The sequence below is a fragment of the Leptonotus elevatus genome, chromosome 4 (assembly GCF_054856555.1).
Source record: "Leptonotus elevatus isolate MCC_2025b chromosome 4, RoL_Lele_1.0, whole genome shotgun sequence".
NCBI lineage: Eukaryota > Metazoa > Chordata > Actinopteri > Syngnathiformes > Syngnathidae > Leptonotus > Leptonotus elevatus.
In genome coordinates this window covers 8,724,482-8,746,310 of record NC_141242.1, presented here as the reverse complement: position 1 = coordinate 8,746,310, position 21,829 = coordinate 8,724,482, and the positions used below count along the sequence as shown (strand labels likewise).

The 21,829-nt window shown below is 37.6% G+C and overlaps 1 protein-coding gene across 3 annotated transcripts in view; it reads right to left on the bottom strand.

The window, feature by feature from the left end:
* Nucleotides 1-181: 181 nt before the first annotated feature.
* frmd5a (FERM domain containing 5a) overlaps nucleotides 182-21,829 on the bottom strand; it is a 64,825-nt gene continuing 43,177 nt past the window's right edge. Inside the window, exons 5-15 of one of the 3 annotated variants that reach the window (XM_086073461.1) lie at nucleotides 19,773-19,870; nucleotides 18,420-18,543; nucleotides 15,784-15,871; nucleotides 15,593-15,681; nucleotides 14,016-14,079; nucleotides 13,836-13,927; nucleotides 12,811-12,885; nucleotides 11,386-11,454; nucleotides 11,130-11,236; nucleotides 5,686-6,008; nucleotides 182-5,506 (exon numbers count right to left, since the gene is read on the bottom strand). In XM_086073461.1, the coding sequence (XP_085929587.1) occupies nucleotides 5,459-5,506; nucleotides 5,686-6,008; nucleotides 11,130-11,236; nucleotides 11,386-11,454; nucleotides 12,811-12,885; nucleotides 13,836-13,927; nucleotides 14,016-14,079; nucleotides 15,593-15,681; nucleotides 15,784-15,871; nucleotides 18,420-18,543; nucleotides 19,773-19,870 (1,177 nt within the window). In that variant the 3' untranslated portion in view covers nucleotides 182-5,458. Of the gene's footprint in view, nucleotides 6,009-11,129; nucleotides 11,237-11,385; nucleotides 11,455-12,810; nucleotides 12,886-13,835; nucleotides 13,928-14,015; nucleotides 14,080-15,592; nucleotides 15,682-15,783; nucleotides 15,872-18,419; nucleotides 18,544-19,772; nucleotides 19,871-21,829 lie in introns of all 3 variants that reach the window. The other 2 variants (XM_086073459.1, XM_086073460.1) reach the window with 2 other exon arrangements.

Sequence of the window (21,829 nt, the reverse complement as noted above, 5' to 3'; positions counted from 1 at the left end):
AGCAATTCTTTTAAAAATGAACACTAAAGGAATCTTATTTTTACTGACGAGGAAAAACAAGATTTACATTTTTGCATTGCAAGAAAATCATAGTATTTTAGCGTTAGTTGTGTCGCCTTCACTGGTTGCTGGTTTTCTGTGGAAAAAAATGCAGAGGCGAAAGTGAATTGCCAGTCACATGTCCATGTTTTCAAATCAATGTTTATTTCAAGTCAGAATATTTTCATTTCATGGCACCAGTTCACAAAGGTCTACTGGGGAGGAACAGGTTTTCCTACTGACTTAATTGAGGTTAGCTAAGGTACATGAACATGGGTTCAGAACGGGTCGACAGCTGGATTTGGCACATAGGGATGTTGCGATATATACAACTTGTATATAACAACGTGATTCATCTGATGAGAAAAGAGACAAGATACACCTTTTCTGAACGTGCAGCATTTTAAGGAATTCACACGACCACTTGAGGCCTCACGTATGTAAACAAAAAGAATGTCTGAGCCAATGAGAAGTTTTAGAGAAAAAATAAATATTTGTATATCACAAAGTGTCTCTGTTGAGGTCCATCGGAACTCAACACAAAACCTGATCCATATATTGTACAAGTTTTCCTTTTTGAATTGAAGTACTGAAATAAATCAAGTTTTCTGTGATATTCTAATTGATTGAGATATTAAGATGCCAAAACCAATTAAACATGGTAAAACTACTTAATCTTGTCCTACTTTCCAACAAAAATGCAAGATAAGACTGTTTAACGCAAACAAAATGCTGCATGATGAGAAGCAATCAAACAATATAAGAAAAGTCAACCCTCAAACATTTATTCTCAATAATATGTTGTATGGGCCCCCACTAGTCTAAACATTCTTATTAATATTACTTTAGTGAAATCTGAATGAAGCAGCAAAATCCACCTGCTTTATCAATCTCAGGGAGCGGCCATTTTGCCACTTGTTGTTGACTTTGGCTGTGTCCGAATATGCACCCTACTCCCTATATAGTGCCCTACTAAGGGGTCACGCCATTTTGTAGTGGCGTTCGAATGTCCAGGGAACGAAAATGTAGGACACTCAAAATTACCCACAATGCACTCTGAAAAGTAGTAAACATCGATGTTCACTCAAACGGATTGATATAGACCACAATGCATCGCGAGTATGAAAAAAAAAAAACAGGGCGCGAGGACAGCACAAGCGCGACAATCAAAGCGATGCATTAAATATATACTACGGAAATAATTAATTAGTTTTAGTTGAAAATATGTACAACAAAGGAAATAAAGTACACTTTTAAAACTTTTTCATTCACAATAAATAGCCGGAGACTTATGCGCCGGTGCGTCACGACAGTGACTGTCGTCACGTGATATGAGGCGAAAGTAATGAGTTGGCTGTCCAAATCGCTAAACAGAACGAGGGCATTACATATTAGAATGAGGGGTTAGGGGATAAGGGTGGACACTCGGACACAGCCTGAAAATGACATTTACAGTTGCTCAGGTAACAACCAATCACGGTGCAGCTTCAGAAAATGGCCGCTCCCTGCTTTTTGCTGCTTCATTCATCTCCCACAAACGCAATATTAATCAGAATGCCGTGTTCAGACTAGCGGGACTGCATAGAACATATTACTGTAAAGAAAACAGTTGGGTTGACTTCCCTTTGAACAAATAAACATCAAAGAATTAAACAAAAACATCCACACAAGAAGTTAAAGAGGAAAGAAATACAACTCAGTGATCACATTATTTTTCAACACCAATTGTACTTTTTTTTTTTAAGTCATTAACTAATTATTGCTTCTTGAATGTTGCTTTTCTTTGTTGTGTCATATTTTTCCTGTTCATGTTTCAAGACGCTACATGACGCTGATACAACTGTATGTTGACGTCTCATGGACAATGTGCTTGTTCTCTGCTTTCTGATTGGATGAATTCCAGTGGACCCAAGCAGCCTGTGAAGGACAAAATGTGCAAAAGCTGCACGCTGAAAGGATGATGCTTCCCTTTAAAATGAATTCCTTGTCCAACCTCAACAACCATTTTAGAAATATATATTGTGTAAGTCTCTTTTGTAAAAAAAAAAAAAACGAGACTCGTTTCTTTTCAATTCCGACAGCACTCAAGACACACACACTGATTTTTCTTCCTCCCCCTTTTTACCAGAATCCATTCGCAATGACTTTATTGCTCTCTATGGACACTCAACAGCAGCAGAACCTCCAAAGTTGGACAACATAAAGGCCGTAGAATTAAAATGAGACATCAGCTCAGTGTACATTTAAATCGAAAGCTGGGTGAAGTATGGCCCACGGGCAACTTAAGGCTGCTCGGTTCTTTAATATAACCCACTGAATAGTTGCATGATCAAGAGTCCTGTAATATTTATTACTTAAGCATGGTGTTTTTTTCTTCATATTTTCCTTTTATAGTGTATTATTTTCATTATTGTTCATGTATCTCGTTAAATCAGTGGTTAACTGCTTTTTAACACAAATTTGTAAAATCAATACTTTTTATAGGTTTTTAAATTAATTTTACTCAATATTTATAAACTATAATTTAATTAACTATAAAAAAAAATTTTAAATAAATGAATAATTATTATTTTCTTAGTGTGTGTGGCATCGAAACAATGAAGAAAAGTGTGAGGATTGCGTGAATGGGCAGTGTGTAGGATATAGTGCCATCTTGTGGTAAACTAATAGAATGTAATGATTTTGAAGCACATGCACTACGGTGCCTCAGAGCGACCACACTTCGCAAGCCTACTAATAATTATGACCAATTATTTAGAGTGAGCTACGAGCAGGAGCTAGAACTCGCTGGAGTGGCTAGCAGGAGAAGCTAGCAAATGCTAGCAGGCGCAAAGCAGGGAGACACAAGCTTCGGGAGGCTGAATCACGGGACTTTACGATTTATGCAAACACATCAGAGGTTGGACTGTTGTCGACTTTGGAGGTTCCACTGAATACGTTTCTTGGAATTGCATTATTGGTGTTGTGTACATGTTTTTTCTCACATTGCACAATGATCAGTCCCTCGATATGAGCCCATGCATTGTTGAGTCCATACTATTTGCTTTGTATGTCCTAAAAGCAGTCAATTCAATGTATAAAATGCCAACAATGCACATTTTACATTTATATTCGTATTCAAAACAAATGCACATAATCTAAAACATGACCATGATAAATTGTATTTATTAACATCTGTCAATTAAGTTTTTTTTTTTTTTTACAACATCTGATGTATGTATGAAAGGTGTAAATGTATTTTGGCATTACAAGTGTATTTGTATCATACACACAGACTGACGGCTGACATTTGTTTCTCCGTCAATGCGCCCGCCCTCGCTTGACTCGTGGCGCTACAAAAAGTATCATTTTAATCTTCAATAACAAAATAACATTTTGAGTCCTGTTAAAATATACATCGGAGTTGTCAATATATTAGGAAACAAACTTGTTTTTGTACAAAAAAAAGGTACATCATCTGATCTTCTGCTAGCAATATGATACATAAACCAAAAAGGTTGATCTTTAAACCAAAAATAAATCTTCATCGTAAGAAATAATTGAAATTCATTGAATCTCAAGGTCATGAGAATAAATGAGCAGAAACAACAAACACATTCAAGAAGTACTTCATGAGCATTGCAGTCTATACCTGTACTGTATAGCGAGGCTATATGATCTACTCATTCCGCTTAACACTACCAGGTCATGTGACTGTTCATCATAGCCTTATATAATACTAATAAGAGACATTTTACTGTATGTCTATTAAAGTGTCCTCTGAAAACAATCAATACCAGCAATACTGTATTTGTTTGTTTTTTCGTATTCTTCTCATTCACGTTAACCTTCATTTAGCTTCAACCTCCTGTGACTTTATATTCAACCTCATACTATATTTAGTATTTCTGCCAAATCCATCCAAAGCGGGGTATTGTACACACACATATGGCAATGGAGTCAAATTAGTGCATTTTGCCTCCTTTGATCAAAGTCATTTTTTACATTTTAATTATTTAATTAATTCTAATTATTATATATTTTTTTATAATTGTAATGTAATGTTATGTAAGGGCTAACAATAGTAAGTGTAAAACCTGTTCATTATTTGCTATGGCAAGTGTTTGCCGCCATCTTGTGGCATCCATAGCAAATAGTTGTAATTGGTGTCGCATAATCAAATCAAATAAGCCTTTTATTTTTATGGCTAATGTTGTAAGATGAGTTTGAAATTATGTTTAACCATTTTAGGATCATAGTATGAACATGCAAGTTACAAATATTTTTTTGTCAGGTGGGGGTGGGGTCAATTACTCGTTTGTTTACTATTCATGGCAGGGCAGATGCTGCATTCGAGGAAAGTGGGAAGTCGGACTTTTCCGACTTCAAACCAGGAAGTGTGTACGGGAACGCCCCCTTGAACTCGGAAATCCCACTTGCGAAGTCAGTATGCCGCTCTATCCCTGCATGAAATTATGCGGTGAACTACTGAACTGTATAGAATGCTTATGAAATATACGATAAATACATAAATGAAGCAAAATTGCGAGAAGGCAAGTTTTCTGGAAGTTAATGTGTTTTGAGGACCAAAAAAAAAAAATTATTATCACTATCCGCCATTTTGATTGTTTACTTTCGCCACGAACGCTTTTAGGTCGGAATTGGGAAACGCTGTCTGACTTCCGACCTTCCTCGAATGCAGCATCAGTCCCAATGCCCCACTGAGAGAGGGGGGAATTATCGTATTCCTTCTTCTTTGTATTCTTGGGCAGTCTGAATATCCAGTGGAACCATGCTGCCTATCACAGGTCGGTCTTGGTACTACAGCAGACATCTGGTTGGGGGAGGAGTCTGGAGATAGCTGATGAGCCATGACTGTTTGTAAAAGATGTGCCGTGCTGTGCCGTTGAAAAAGTCCATAATTGCAAAAATAAAAAAATATTGACACTAAAATAAAAGTTTTACAATTGACTATAAATGCTCCCAAAAAAGAGCAGTAAAAATTTACTTTCCTCTCACATTTTAAAAATCAGTTGTTAAATATGTGTGTACCCCGCTAACTAACTTCTGTTTTACCCATCTCCTATTAGTGCTCATTTCCTCTTATCTGATGCAAATGCATATTTAAAATCAATAAATACCTAAAGGCAATGCTCATCCCTCTTAAAGTTCTCAGATTTCTTTAATGAAAAAAAAAGGGAAGTAAAAGATGATTGGTATATATAAAAAAAAAGAAAAAAGAAGAGAACGAAAGTGAAAGTGAGGTGGGCAAGGAGTAAAAAATCAAAAGTATGAGAGGGGAGGAGACAAGTTGGCCCGGGTCACCGGGGCGTTCCGAGCTGCATGTCTGCAGGAGGAGGAGTCCCGTGGGCGCCACCTCCATGGCGTCTCCTCGGCCCCGCACCGAGCGGCCTTTTTACCAACGCGAGCGCCTCACTTGCTAATGAGCAACCCGCCCACCCAGCGGAGCTTGCAGGCAAACCACCGCCTGAGGGGACAAAAGTATTCGTAATGGAACTGTTCGAATTCGGGGGTCCGGCGGATGTCACGTAAAAACGCCACGTCCAGGTCGGACTCGGTGAGGATGATGAGGAGGAGGAGCAAGACAAAGAGGAGTCCGATGGTGACGAGGAGCAAACGTAGGACACTCAAAACAAACTTATTCACCTGTTCCACTTCGCTGAGGGACCCGGCAGCACCTTCGTGTCCAAAGTCCCCTCGCGTGGGGCCCCCCGCCTCTGACTCTTTCTCCTCCTCGATGCTGCAGGGCGCCCCGTTAATTTGCCGCAGGGTGACCGGCAGCTCCGCGCCGTGCTCGGCCACCGGCGTGGGCAGGACGCTGTCGGAGGGGCTGTAGGCTTCGTCCGAGATCACCGCCGTCCCCTCGCCGGCGTCCGCGGCCTGGCTGCGCGAGCGTGGGATGAACGCCTCGCCGTGGGACACCGAACGCACCGGGGTGGAGTGGGCGCTGTCACGGAGCGACTCCAGGCCTGGTTGAAAGAAAAATGGGGAGACTGGTGGGATGCCTGTACCTTTTAGAGACTTCGCTTTTGTTGACAATATCATTTTTTTTGTGTGAAGTCAAGTCTGTTTACAAAAGAGTCTCAAAGGTGACGTGAAAGTGAAAAAATCCTCAATAAACTAGAATATCCTGGAACACCCAATTTACAGTGAACCTTAGCCACACGGCGGCGCTAAAAATTCCAATTTTGACACATTCTTTAAGTGATTATTTTCTTGTTGTAAATCATTCAATGTGATGTTTTTTTTTCATTTGAGAGCGTTGAGATGTTGCTAAAGGTAAAGAAAAGAGAATTACGCATGATGTATTTCAAACATCCACATCATTTTTCCTGTTTGCTAGCTTAACGCTAATACACCAGCAATGTTGTTTTTGGCAGCCATTTTAGTTTTTTAGAGTCTAGTCGCATTATGGTCACTTTTTTAAAAGAATTGTTATTAATAAAAATTTGTATTCATTTTAGTATTTAGGCCTACATATTTTTTAATATATAATTTTGACAAAATAAAACCATATTAAGAAACTTAACTATCAAACAAGCAAAATCAACAACAATACCTTATTAACCAAATGACTAGCACGCACCCTTCACTTAACTACACTTAAAAAAAAATCTTTCTATAAGGCAAAGGCCAACAATATTTAAACACTATTGGGTTCATTTGTTTTCGTGTGTGTTTGTGACACTCAAAAGCCCCAAAATTCACAACATAACAGTAGCTAACACACATAAGCTAAAAAAAATAATAATAATGATGTTAGCACAAGTAGCAGCTTTAGCCTGAAGCTAGCTAGCAGCCCCTTTGCGCCATGTGTTACATGGAACATTTACTATGAAATCTATCACAAGCTGTTTGTTGAGTAACATTATAAGATGTCATGACAAACTTGCTTATGTGATTTTATTGTTGAACAAGTCACGAGTGCGCTGTTGTTTTCATTCGGTCTCGACATGTCAACGAAATCTCACGCTTCGCCATGATTCCATCATCAAAGAGCCATATTTACTCTTCCGTCTTTTCGTTGTCGTAAAAAATATATTTTTTGTCATCGCTAAGCATATCACACGCATTTTTTAATAGGGTTAATAATGTTTTTTTTTTTTTTTTTAATAAAGGCATTAGGTAGGACTTTGCATTCTGAAAAGCATTTGTTTCATCTTTATTGAATCTGTATAGGACAAGATTGACTTTTTGAATTGAACTAATGAAATAGAATAATGTAGAAAAAAATACTCCAATTAACTCATTCACTGCCATTGACGGCAATAGACGTCAAAAAATAATTTTAACTATTTCTATTAGTTTAACATTTGTTTTTACTTTTGCTAACAAGAGTATGAAATGAAAAAATATTGCGATTAATTACGATTACTAATATTAATTACCATATTTTCTTTTTTTAAAAATAATAACATTTTATAAAAAATTAGGGGCGTCAGGTGATTCAAAATTTTTATTGTAATTAATCACATGACTTCACCAGTTCACTCACGATTAATCACAAATTTTAATAAATAAAAAAAATCTAGGTTTTCTTACTCTTAACAAAAGTAGAAAAAAAACGTTAAACTAAAATAAATAGTTCAAATGAATTTATGGCAGTGAATGAGTTAATTGAGCTGAACCTCACAACCAACACCAGGTGGGTTTCCATCCACCTATTTTTATTCGAATTTTAAAGAATTGAGAAAAAAAAATTAATGGAAATGCCAGAAATTCTAAAAAAGGCTCAAAATTCGCCAAAACGTTTTTACGCTTGGAGGGGGTGGTTTTTGAAGCGTATCGAAAAAAAGAAACCTGACTACTCATGGCACATAACTTTTCTTCTGCCATGTGAAAACAAACCCGATCGTGTCAAGTTGACATGTGGATATATTATCGCCCAATAGAAGGCGGCAATATCTAAAGTATCATCATCATCATCATCATCATCATCATCATCATCATCATCATCATCATCATCATCATCACATCTAATTCAACTGGCGGTGACAGTGCAGCTCTTATTTATCAAGCACACAGTGACATGAAGTAAGTAGCCTTTAAATATATCAGGTGACATTAGACTCATCACCATAATTCTCTTTGATTTGTTTTCATCAGCACCGACGCAGGAGCTCAGTGACCCATGAGCAGTGCAGGTAATCGAGTCGAACCCTCTTGTCTCTTTGATGAGTTTACCTGGATGGTTGCTTGGCTGAAGGCAGGGCGGCGGCGTGCCGGGCAACGGCGTGGCGCCGGCCGACTCCGGCTGCCCGCCCAGAGCGGGGTACAGGGGCAGGACCCCCAGGGCCTTGCCCAGCATGCGGGGCCCCAGGCTCAGCACGCGAACCCTGACGTCGCGGTAGCAGTGGTTGACCATGCGCAGGTGGACGTTCACCCGGGTGGTGATGCGGATCAGACACTTCACCATGACTGCGGCGCGTTCCTAAAGGTCCTTTTTTGGTCCTGATGGTCCCTGTCCCGGATAGAGTCCAGGCCACAGAGTCGCTGGGTGTTCAGCGGGCTTCACTTGCGCACGAGCGTGTGAAGCGACGGGATCGCCTGGCTTGGCCCCACCCAGGCCAGTGACAAACATGGAGTAGCGGGCCGGGGCTATTTTCAGTTGCGGTATTAATACCGCTGCAACCAACGCAGTCAGCTCTCCTGACGCCACAAAATACACTCAAGAGGCCGAGATGGGGCCTCACTCCTGTTTTTAATTAAGTTTGAATAATTGTATTAGCCAGCGAAACGATTTTGAATAATCTTCTCAAAATTGCGTTCAGGATTTAATATGTGATCATTTATCTATTATTATCTAAGCCTTAGATAATAATAGATAAATGATTTTGTGACACCTTAGATTCTAAGGTGTCACAAAATCCTAGCCGTGTTACACAAGGTTAAATAATTATTGAACAAGAATGCTTTGTTATTGTTATATCATTCGTTGATTGTTCCACACCTGACCTATTGCATTGAAGTGTGGGGGTGCGCAGCCAAAACCTAAACCTCGTGTTGTTTGTGGTTGTGGATACAGTGACCACACGAATTCATACAACTGAAAACTTTCAAATTTAATAAATTGATGGGAGTTTAACCACCTTTGAATATTGTATAAAGCCCATCATGAAATTTTACCAGTTAAAATACAAACTAAATTTAGAAAAAGGGAAAGTAAGTACAAATTAAGAGGAACAGACTTTTTTTTATCCTAACCTAAATATAGAACAAAACAAAAAGAACGATGAATTGCATCTTTGAATATTTCACGATTCGATTCAATTCCGATTTTTGGGGCCAGCGATTCGATTCAGAATCAATTTACGATTAGGAGCGATTTTCGATTCAAAATGATTTGATTGACAATGATTTTTGCTTCAATCTATAAATGTGCAAGTAATTGTAATGATCTACTCCAGTCTGACTCGCTAATGCTAATAAGCGCGCTACTCGCTACACTCAAATGAACGGATCCACACTGAAAAAAAAAAACCTGTTACTGGAATAACTTGATCCGGACTTTTTCCTTCTACTCTCTAATGTGGCTACAACTTAACAGTGTAGTAGACCGCGTGGAACCACACTGCCCCTCAGTGGCCAACATGAACAGCGCTCCAAATAAAGGCAAGACAGTATAAAATAATTGAAATAAAATCGATTTTGGGACATTTAAAATCGATTCTGAATCGTACTAAATGAGAATCAATTTTTTTGGGCACACCCCTAATATATATATATATATATAATTAGCACATGGCATGGTGGTCAAAATATTTTTTGAGGTGGTGCTCGTAAAAAAAAAAGTTTGAGAAGACTATTTGGAGTCCTCAATTAACACAACGTGCATTTTCAGAATGTGGGAGAAATGGACTATCACTAGCTAACCACAAGCTACTAACTAGGCATGTCTTACATGAGTAAACCCACAAAGAAGTCATAAGAGCAGAGGAAGTCATTTCTCAGGGATTTTGAACCATGTATACTAGACAGAGATGCTAAATTGCATACAAAACATATGTCGTTTTTTTTTTTACTGAACCAAACACGACACTCTAATAAACAAACTCCACATCATTGTGCGTCTAATAAAATCCACATGTGGAAAATATTGGTAACAGTAATTATTCCTTGCCGCCTTTCTGTGTTGCTTAAGATAACTTTTGCTCGGAACCGGCACAATATAAATAGATTGATTGATTTTATCGGAGGTCTTTTAGAAGCATGAACCTGCTGCCCGATCCATGTCAACCAGCTGCTCTGCGCCCAGAAACCCGCAGGTGTTCCGAATACAATCCTGGCAGGTTGACTGACGCGCACATCTGCAACGTGCGCTGCCAGCTCTCATGCGGCAAACCGGGCCAAATGGCTTGAGTTACGGAATGCGCGTGTGTTTTCTCATGGAGGGAAAGACCAACGTGTCCCTGATTCGTTTGGAACGCGATTCCATGTCACAGCCGCAAATCAAGTGAGATGATTGATTTGGTTCGGACTTTTATTAAGTCGACTTATTATTACCGCATGAAGACCATCTCTAGAATCAGATCTTCTGCGTAAACAAGACAGTAGATTGGAGTATTGGCAGAGTTTTCACAGGTCTGAACAAAAAAAGTCCATCAAGACTTTCATTTCATTTAAAATCTTACTGCTGGTCTTAAAAGCTCGGAATCATCTTAGACCTAAAAACGACGTATTTTAGCAGTGCCTTGACTTGTGATTTTTCAAGATACAAACTGTCTTTTTTTTTTTTGTGATGAGACGAACAAAAATCTGAGATCCAAATGCGCTTCAGTATGCCACCACTAGATGGCGGCAGCAAACTTTACAACAGCAGGCCACCATCAATTCACACTGGTTTCCTTGCAGTGGAACGAAAATATCACTTGGCGGCGCCAATGTACCTTAAAGATGGTTTGTCAACCACCAGAAGACCAAGAACAAAGACGGTCAAAACAACAAGGTAACATTATTAGTAAATTAATAAATAATAGTAAAAAAATATCCCCAGTCCTATACCGTCGTATTTCTATCTTGATGAAACCACATGATGGTAGAAACTTTTCAATCAGCTCAGACACACTTAAGTGCGAAGATTACGGGCTTACCTTCCATGATGGAGATGTGCACAGCTCTCCGCCGTGTACGTGGCACGCTGGTGAGCCGAGGCCCATGGGTGATAGATGGACAGCTCCTGCTGGGAACGAGGCCAGCTCTGCACAGACACACAACAAGTATCACAGCGTTGCCAAAAAGTCGTACACAGTAGCCGACTTTGTACGAGTTTCTTTGTATGCGTTTGCGACAGATCCCGTGATACGGAATATTCCGGGATGTCGCTGCAGTTTTTTTTTTAGTGCGTACCTGTGTATTTCCGGAGGTTCTCGTTTGATTTTGGCACTCTGCTCCATCACCTCTTTCGCCACACGACCACTGTCGTAAAGCACAGAGACGATGCTCAGTCGTGTAAATATCAGTATATAACTATTGAGGACCAAAAACTGCCAAAATTCAACATAAATAAAGGACAAAAAGTGAAAATAAAAACAGATGTAAAAAAATACATTTTTTTTTATTTAATAAAAAAAATATAAATATAAAATGGAAATAAAATCAACAATATATATATATATATATATATATTTATTTATTTAGTCGTTTATTTATTGAGAATTTTGGCAGTTTTGGTCCTCAATTTATAACTAAGGCGAGCTAATTTTTGGGTAAAAGAGCCACATTTGAGTTTTAAAATGGTTCAGGTAATTAATTCACTGCCATTGACGGCTATAGACGTCAAAAATTCATTTGAACTATTTTTATGAGTTAAACGTTTTTTCCATTTTTGTTAATAAGAGTATGAAAACCTAGAATTTTTTTTGTACATTTAGAACAGATATAAAATTTGTGATTAATCGTGAGTTAACTAGTGAAGTCATGCGATTAATTACGATTACAAATTTTAATCTAATTTTTAATCATCTTTTCTTTAAAAAATTATTTTTATTTTTTTTATTTTTAATAATGTTTTTTTTTAAACATAAAAAAACATTTATTTATTTTTAATGTTTTTTTTAAAAGAAAAAATTATTAAAAATTAGCCGCGTTGGGCGATTACAATTTTTTTATTATTATTATTTTTCTTTCTGGAGAGCTCAGTTCATTCGGTAATTTTAGAGATTACAATTTTTAAACGTAATTAATTGCAGGACTTCACTAGTTAACTCACGATTAATCACACATTTTATATCTGTTCTAATACAATTAAAAATATATATGTTTTCATACTTTTGTTACAAAAGTGGGAAAAATGTTAAACTCATAGAAATAGTTCAAATGAATTTTGGACGTCTATAGCCGTCAATGGCGGTGAATGAGTTAAGAGGCGCCAAAACCTCAAGTCACAATTTGGTACATTTCATTATTTTTTTTATTTTTTAAACAAATTATTGACCAATCTAAAATGTCGAGAATAGCTTGCTCTCTAACAATGCAATGTTAACCGGGGCCTCCCGAAAAGTGACTATTTCTGAGGTACAATATGTGTCAATTCCCCGATAAACAGCACGATTCAAGCAGATGAACCGTGAGCGTGCCCGCCGCAATCTATCCCATTCATTTGGCTGGCTTGCTTCTTGCGATCATTTATCCTCTGTGGCTAAAACAGGCTGACGTGGCAGAACAGAAGGCCAGGAGAAGGTCTCGTCCTCTGGGAAAACCTCTTTTCACCCGTGCCGCCCTCCCCTCACTGCCGTCAGTCATGACGTCCTCTGGTGGACTCGGTGTACAGACCTGTAACGGAAGCGGCTGCCTTTGAAGAACAAATTGCTGCTGGACACTGTGCGGACCTGACTTGACTTATCAAGCCTGAAAAGGAAAAAGTAAAAAAAAAAGAAGACATTTCAACTTTAATAAGCAGGGAGAAAATCAAGTTGGTTGATACATTATTCAGAAAGAAGTGCGTTATAGCGGAAAATCTAAATTGGTATAGGTTATAGATTTTGGAATTCAGGTTCCAAAAAGAGACATTTTCATCAAAAAGAAGTGCAGTTGGAAAAAAAATCCGCATATAATTAACAACAATTATAAATGCATTAGGATTCAATTTTTTTTTAACACCAGTAAATGTTGAAAAAAAAAACTGCCAATAAGCGTTTCCAAGAAAAACGGTGATTGTCCTCATTACATTAAAAAGTCATTACAGTTAACTTGTTCGCTGCCATTGACGGCTATAGACGTCAAAAATTAATTTGAACTATTTAACATTTTTTTCCATTTTTGTTAACGAGAGTATGAAAACCTAGAAAATTTTTCGGGGGTACATTTAGAACAGATGTAACATTTGTGATTAATCGTGAGTTAACTAGTGAAGTCATGCGATTAATTACGATTACAAATTTGAATCGCCCAAATGCCCCTAATTTATGAAAAAAAATGAACCATCTTTTTTTTTAAAGTGGTCGACCACTGGCCAGTATTTCTTAGACTTGATTACATCTGACCTGTCCCGAGTCTGTACTGAAGGTCGAAACACTTATATCAGTAATCTGTCTAAGAAAGAAAGAAAAGACTTGTGAATTATTCAGCCCCCCCATGTGCGATATGCATCCGAGTCCCTGGCACGTCTCCATACACTATTCAATATGTTTATAGTCATAGTAAGTGAGACATTCATTTTTAATGCCTCCTTTCTCTCGCCTTGGAGAAAATAAGGTGTGATGGAGCTTTATAACCCCGCAGACTTCCTCGAATAGGACATTGTCAGTTTGGAGAATTTTTCCGAAGGTCACACGGAGGCGCTGAAGCGCTCGACTCACTTGTAGAAAGCTTGGTTCTCCACGCCGCACTTCCAAAGGTGCTTGCATGCCTCCGGTGTGGGTGCAAAGTATGTCAGGATGATCTTTGTTTCCTGCACGTTGGAAATGGAGGACGGCGTGCAGGATAATTAAAAACACTGCATGATGGACAACACGCATGCCGGCTGGTGGCGCTCTCACCTCTTTGTGGTTTGCATAAACGTGGAACGTCTTTCCCTCGAACTTGAGCTTGGTCACCTCATTCCTGTCCGGGAAGGAAAGCGCAGAGAAAACAAGCTTATTAAATATTCATGACAAGCACTTGAAGATCATATAAACAGCTATAGAGTGGACAAAAAACAAATGGCTGGGAGCAGTCGGGTGAATAGCAGAGTAGGAAACGCGAGCGCCACACACGCATTTGTCAATACAGACTCAAAAGATTTCCAATTTTTACTATTTCTGAATATCGCTCGTGTGATTAATTAGCCATCTGCGCACAAGTGAGAACCACCTCGTCTCACAGGTAGTGACAGACGGAAGAGTGCGTAGCGTGCAACCAGCTGCGCCGTGAATAAATAACTACAAGTGCTACACTAATACCGCATAATAATCACTTTGCCAGTTCCTCTCCAATTGGAGGCGCTTATCTGACGTGACGACGTCACCGTTCTTGAGTAGAACGTTTGGCGATTTCAGGCGCCTCGCCTGACGTTGTTAACTCACGATTAATCGCAAATTTGATATATGTCTAAATGTACAATAACATATTTTTTTCGACATTTTCATACTTTTGTTCATGTAAAAGTGGGAAAATTGCTTAAGCTAATATAAATATGGCTGCATCTTTTAGCCATTGATACAGCAATTTCATAATTAATCAAATTTAGTTAAAATTAAAAAGATGAACTGTACTGTAAAAAACAAGTGTGATATTGATTTGTGTTGAGGTCAATTTTCTGCCACTAGATGGCATAAGTGCATTTGTAAGACGGTGACAGCTCAGTGCATTTTTCTTTTCTATCTATCTGCTAGCTAATCTTTAACATGAAGTCAAGTAACTTGTGAAATTCTGCACATTTTTTAAAATTTTAAAATACAACTTGACCCCAGTCTCCACAAATATATAAATTATTATTAAATTTATTCCTGTTAATTTTTGACGTGGACGTGTTTGCTCTGTTGTGATTGGAATATATATTTTTTTACGCTTTGCAAGTAAGGGGCTATTAATTTATTTTTACTTAATTAATCGTTTAAATAAACTCAAAATTAAAGCATTCATTTTGACACCCCTATTTTACAGTAAACAATTAGTTTTTTTTTGCAAACTAACAAACTTAACTTGTGCATTACAAAATGAACATACAGCCGTCACCTCCTGTAGGTGTAAAAAGTAGGATTAAAGAGGATTTGGCATTCTTTAATCTGCATAAAATTTTTTGGTTGAACTGAAATACTTCCTGTTTTCATTCATTCAAGTTTAAAGTGTGCCAAACAAAACAGGCTGCCACCCTCTAGTGGTTGGCAGTGAAATTACACCCAAAATAGCATTACACCATGTAACCCATAAAAAAAAATCACTTAACAGCAGGACTGCGAATGGAGGGGGAATTACTGGAATATACAACAAAATATGATTTTTTTTCCTGAAAGAAAAATAACTTTTGTAATATCCCACTAATACTAAAAAAAATAAAGACTTAATTTATTCCTAATCCAAATGTAGGCGTGCACTGTAATTTGTGTCATTTTACTGCATACATAACTTAACTCACCATTTGAGGAAATGCATTCTCTTGTTTCCCTGCAAGACCACAAATCCGAAGGGCGTGAAGGCAAGGAACGCCGGGTTTCCCGACACGTCCTGGAAAAGAAGGAAATCAAACGATGACACGTACAAAACGTTCAATTATGCAAGTGCAGCTCACGACGTGGTGTCGTTGTTGATGTTGTTGCAGCATCCCACCTTGCACGGGTGCGGATCAACACCATATGTCTCCAGCATCTGGGCCTTCTGCAGGAAACTTCGTTCTGATGTTTCAGGTGTCTGCCCACTGACAGGGAACGAAATCATGAGACATTATTAAACAAACAAAAAATGCACTTTAGACATCATTTATACTTGAAGTCATTTAAACGACTTGCAGGAAGGTATAAATAAATTGTGGAAGTTTTTTTTTTGTTGTTGTTGCTTATTTTGTGGGCATCAGGACTGCCCAAAAAAAAAAAGTTTATTATTTTAGCCTGAATTGAATCTCATTTCATTAAGTCAGCACAGTTCTTATCAACTAGTGAAGAAAACATTTGCCACTAGTGGGCAGCAGAGTCTCAAACAGTTTAAAACCATTCATGGCACAGAACCAGCACTATTGTGTCTCACCATAGTTCATGAAAAACATTTCATATTGAAGATTATGTTGAAAAAAAATTAAGATTTTTAAAGTGTGCTGAAAAAAAAAAGTCATTTGAATTTGCCTCATTTGAAAAAAATGTACCTTGGTTGCACGCGATTCAAAAATTAAAACGAAACTGTTGTCATTTTGAGGAGGGGATTATTATTATTCTTAACAATCGCGTCAGTTTACCACATTTTAATCACGTGCCACTTGACCGTGCATATTCAAATAAATTAAGAACATTCAAAGGACGTTTTTTTACAAAGTGGAAGAAGACGGGATGGAAGAGAAGGAGGAAGACGAGGAAAAAGAAAAGGAAAAGGAAGATGAGGAGAAGGAGAAATGAAAGGGGGGAAAGAGCAGAAACAGGTTGAGGAAAAAGAGGACAAGGGAAAGTGGAGGAAGTAGACACGAAGGAACAAGAGGAGAGGAGGAAGCCAAAAAGAAGGAGGCAGAGGAGGAGCGTGAAGAAGAAGAGGGAGAAAAAGAATCGCCCCGCAGAGCTCCCGACATCGAAAACATGAACCACAGAAAACTATTTGGCTTTTTTTGGACTGACGCTGTCACAGATGTGTTAACTGCTTTAGGCTAGCTCAGTCCTGCTCAACATCTTCATCTTTCAAACCACATGACACTACATCATCATCATCATCATCTCCACTGAGGGACAATCACTATTGAGTGATATAGTTAAGTGCAGCCTTTTGAGTGGCGAGTGGACATTGAGTGCTTTTGATTGCACAGACAATTGTCTTTTTCATCCTCATCCGGTCTTTGATGCAGTCAGTGACATAAATGTCAGGGCAAGTGTGTGTTATTAATTTAGGCTTGCACCCGAGATAACCATGCGGTTGTTGAAGCCGTCCCACCCGGCATTTACATAATTAACAATCCTGTCATATTTCTTGCATTCGTTTCGCTATTTCACCATTAAAAATTGGTTGTTTAAAATCCATGTGTTGATTTTTAGCTTATTTGTTTTTCTCAGAATGAGAATTATCGGAGATAATGCATTTGGGTAAAATAAGCAATTTCAAATACACATTTAAACTGTTTTATTAGTAGTAGTAGTACTAGAATATACATGAAAATTATTTCTTTATATATATATATTTATATATATATATAATATAAGCCAACAGCTAAACTGTATAGTATACAAATTAATATAATGTATAAATTCATTTATATAAACTATTTTACATCATTTACACACCTCAACTTAACCTCACCTATGAATGACCTCAACATTTTTTTTTAACTGATCAATGGTCAATTGTAGTTAATATTAATATATATATATATATATTTATTTAAACCTTCAAAAACGTTAAATATGTAACATATTTGATCAAATAATGTATTAATAAAATACTTAAATGTCATTATTATTTTTTATATATGTATTTTATATAAATATACACTTAGATTTTAAATATTAAAGGTGGGGTCTTAAGTTTTGAGCATTTGTGTTTGTAAACAAACAATTCAAAACAGACTCCTCCCATGGCCAACCCCCCACTCTTCTCGTCAACATTGCGCCAGTAGCCAACCCCCCACCCCGCTCTGTGATTGGCTGGAGGGATAAACATTGACTTTCCGCCCAGAAACGTCCCTCTTATGGCAAAACACATTGCAATTCATACAAATGATCCATTCTCAGTATTAAATTGCACAAATTCACAGTTAAACAATTTAATCAAATACATTTTACAAACTTGTCACATATATAAAATGCTTGAGATACGAGTTAAATTTGACCATCGCAAATAAAATGAAAGGAAATGCCATTAATCTGTTACAGCCTTCCCCCCCAAAAAAAACTTGTGATGTGTGTTTTTTTTTTTAAATAAGTAAAATAAAACTAAAGTATTTACTTGATAAAAACACACAGTAATGAAATAATTGAATAGAATGAAAAAGTTATTGCATCATAAATAATTAATTGTGGCTCCTTCTGGTGACTTGGCCACGAGTGTCATAATACAGTCATGCAGCCACAAAACAAAGAAGAGTTTTACAACTACTATATGTGACCTGAAGTAATATATATTGTCTGTCGACACAACTTGCTGCATTTGTATTAAAATATTTGTCTTAAAAACAATAACACCACAACATAAGTGCAATTTAGTAGCCCATCTACGTCAGTTCCCTTCATATGTTAGCCCACGCCTGGTCTAGCATTTCTTTTTTTCCATCTTACATCAGTTCTGTCTTGTGAATATCTGCAATCCGCCGCTCCAGTTTCTCCGAGTGTTTGGGGAAGAACTGGAATTTGGAGCTGTAACCTTCGGGGTGTTTCCCGGGGTCGTAATTCCCGATTTCAGCTGTAAGAAGGAACACAAAAGGGTAACCTGCATACGGTCCTTCACGTCACTCTACGTTCAGATGACCCTGATGCCGGGTTCTGCTGTGCGAGGGGGAGCTGACCAGGCAGCAGCATCTTTTATGCATGGGCCCCTCCTCTAACCCTCCAGCACTCTGCTTTTTATGATACTATCTACATTTCACTATGCGTGCCTTTGCTCAAGGATGATAGCAGGCCAGAGAAGCACTGAAAATATTTTTAAATGGTCTATTTTGGGTTGGCCATAAAAATGTGCTGCATTTGTACCTTTAAGGATCCATTGGTCACCACATTGCACATAGCAGCGATTATGTTACTTCACAAGAACCGTTGACAGTTCGTTGAAAAGTGCCTAAATTGCACTAAGTTGCCCTTCCCTGGTCTAGATTACTGCTACTATTGTTTCTTTTTTTCAAAAGACATTTACATAGGCACTGCTTGTACATGGTCCCTTGGCTAGTTTGGACCATTTGTGTGCCTTTTATAACCATAAGCTGTATTTGTTTGTACCTAGGGGTTCACTTTTGAATTCTGAAAAATGGACCCCTATAGTAGCCTTTTTCCGAGAGTGTATTAATGGAGGTATGAAAAATACATGTCCGATGGCTCCCGCATCTTCATTGTATATTTTGGCCTGTCTCACTCGTTCCCACAGCAGAGCATGCGTTTGTCAGCCTGCTGGGCTCGACGGCCAAGTTAACTCATTTACTGCCATAGACGTCAAATATTCATTTGAACTATTTCTATTAGTTTAACATTTTTTCCACTTTTGTTAACAAGAGTATTAAAACCTATAACTTTTTTTTATTGTACATTTAGAACAGATATAACATGTGTGATTAATTGTGAGTTAACTCATAAAGTCATGCAATTAATTACAATTAAAAAAATTAATCGCCTGATGCTTCTAATCTTTAATAATCTTTTCTTCTTTTTTTAAAAAAAAATCCCGTCAGGCGATTAACATTTTTAATTGTAATTAATTGCATGACTTCAATAGTTAACTCACGATTAATCACAAATTTTATATCTGTTCCAAATGTACAATCATTTTTTTTTAGGTTTCCATACTCTTAACAAAAGTGGGAAAAAATGTTAAACTAATAGAAATAGTTCAAATGAATTTTTGACGTTAATAGCCGTCAATGGCATTGCATGAGTTAATGCAGAGTTAGTCAGGCAGCAGGTCCATATGTTACCTTCCATTACCTTGAAGGATGTAGGCAGCCAGCAAGGCGGCGTCTGAGGTTTTGCACAGGAGGCGGCCGTGGTAAAGGTCCCTTTTGATTTGCAGGAAGACGAGATATCTGCAATGAAAAGGACAACATGAAGCTCAGCGGGGCGTTCAAGGGCAGTCTTAGAATTGCTGAGTAATCACTGGACACAACATTAGGTACATCTGCACAATCTCAAGAGAGCCAAGAGTAAAGCTCAGTGGTCAATGGAATTATACACATTTATTTCAGCATTTCTCTTGGCTGCACTGTTTTTTTTTTTACAGCAAACAAATAATTCTGATAATAATATCGTCATACCAGGGGCGGAGCTATGTGGTGGCTAGCGGTGGCCACTCTCTTGCCACCCTCATATCTAGGGGAAGATTTGGACACCTGAGACTTTCTTTCCATTTTCACATGCAGTATTCGTAGGTCACTTTGATGCTCTGCCACTATTTGTTTACATTAGAGGTAGTCCGGTATGTTTTTTTCAGGGCAGATACCGATTATTAGTAGTCAAGGATGCCGATAACCGATATTTGGAGCAGATATTAATTTTCACTAAAAGGGAAAATATTGGCATCAAAAATAAATAATAAAAAACTCCAAGCTATTATTATTATTTTTTTTAATTTAAGCATATATTTATTGAACAACATTTAGGAATGATAAATTATTAGAGTTAAAAAAAATAAATCTTAGTCACTAGACATCTTTGTTTTACAAATTTAACAAAAAGTTCAGTGATCTTCCCGGGGCAGTCAGTCGCATGCCTTCAAAAGTTAAATAAAAACTTAAGTAAATAGCTCCCTATTGTTTGCTACAGTAAATAAAGTATTTTTTTTTTCAAAATAGCTGAAGTATTAAAATTTTACTTATCTCAGTTTTAATTTCAAACAAAGACAGAAGGTGTAGAATCGGAAGCTTCTATGAACATTTTAATAATTAGATCCCTGACCCCCCCCCCCCCCGAACACTTTTTTTTTTTAATCGATCTATTATTGGCCATATGATTCTTCAAAATGGCCAATGTCGATATTTGTCAAAATGTTGAATATCGGCGCCGATAATCGGCCTATCCTTAACTTTATATATTCAAAGAAAAATATCTTTTAAATAATTGATCTAAATGCAAAACTCAGAACTACGCAATGTTTGATTTTTGCAGTCAATGTCAATCAAAGTGACTATTTTCACACTAGAGCAAGTAAACAACATCATTCCTTATTCAGACAGTCATGGCTTCATAAAATAGAATGGCACAATAAACCTTTAACATATGGATTGATTGATTTTTGCCAGGGATGATTGATGTGCGTTCAAAATGTCACCTTTTCACACGTTTAGCCCATCGTAAGCAGCATCAGTTGTCATGGCAAACAGCGCAACGCCATGGCAACATCATTTGACAGTATAAGCTTTGTTTTTAACTTTTCATCTTGAACATCTTTACATGAAACAGTTTCAAGACAATCGGATCAAATCTTTAAAACGTGACCTGTAATAAGCCGAAAACGTTGGGTACAAATTTCAAAGAAAATTCAAAATGCTGGACTTTTTGTTAGTTTCAGCATATGGTAATATGCTTTAATACACAACATCCCCACACGTCGCGACAAGCGAGAGCTCACACCCGATACGCTACCTCCTCACCACTATCATCGTAATGTACAGTAAGACTCCTCCTCCTCCTAATACTGTCCACCTCAATCTCCGAGTGCGGACTTGCGGTTTTAAATGCATCAAAAACGACCTTTCTGGGAAGTCGTTTGGTTGAAGTCGTATTCAGAATTAGCGTATAAAAATGGTAATGTTATGCCAAGCAAGTGTTGTTCTGTCATGTTTCATTCAGGGTTACCAGAGAAAGCTTTTTGCATAACTCCTGCTGAACAAGTTCTTTAGCAAACGGTGTAATATTTATCATAATGTCTCGGATTGAAAGCGCGCTCTGTCTTTTTAATGTTTGAAGGTCACGGTTATTGTTTATTATTTACAAAGATGCATTTAGAAATGTGGAAAGATGCACACTGAATAACTTTGTTTGGAACA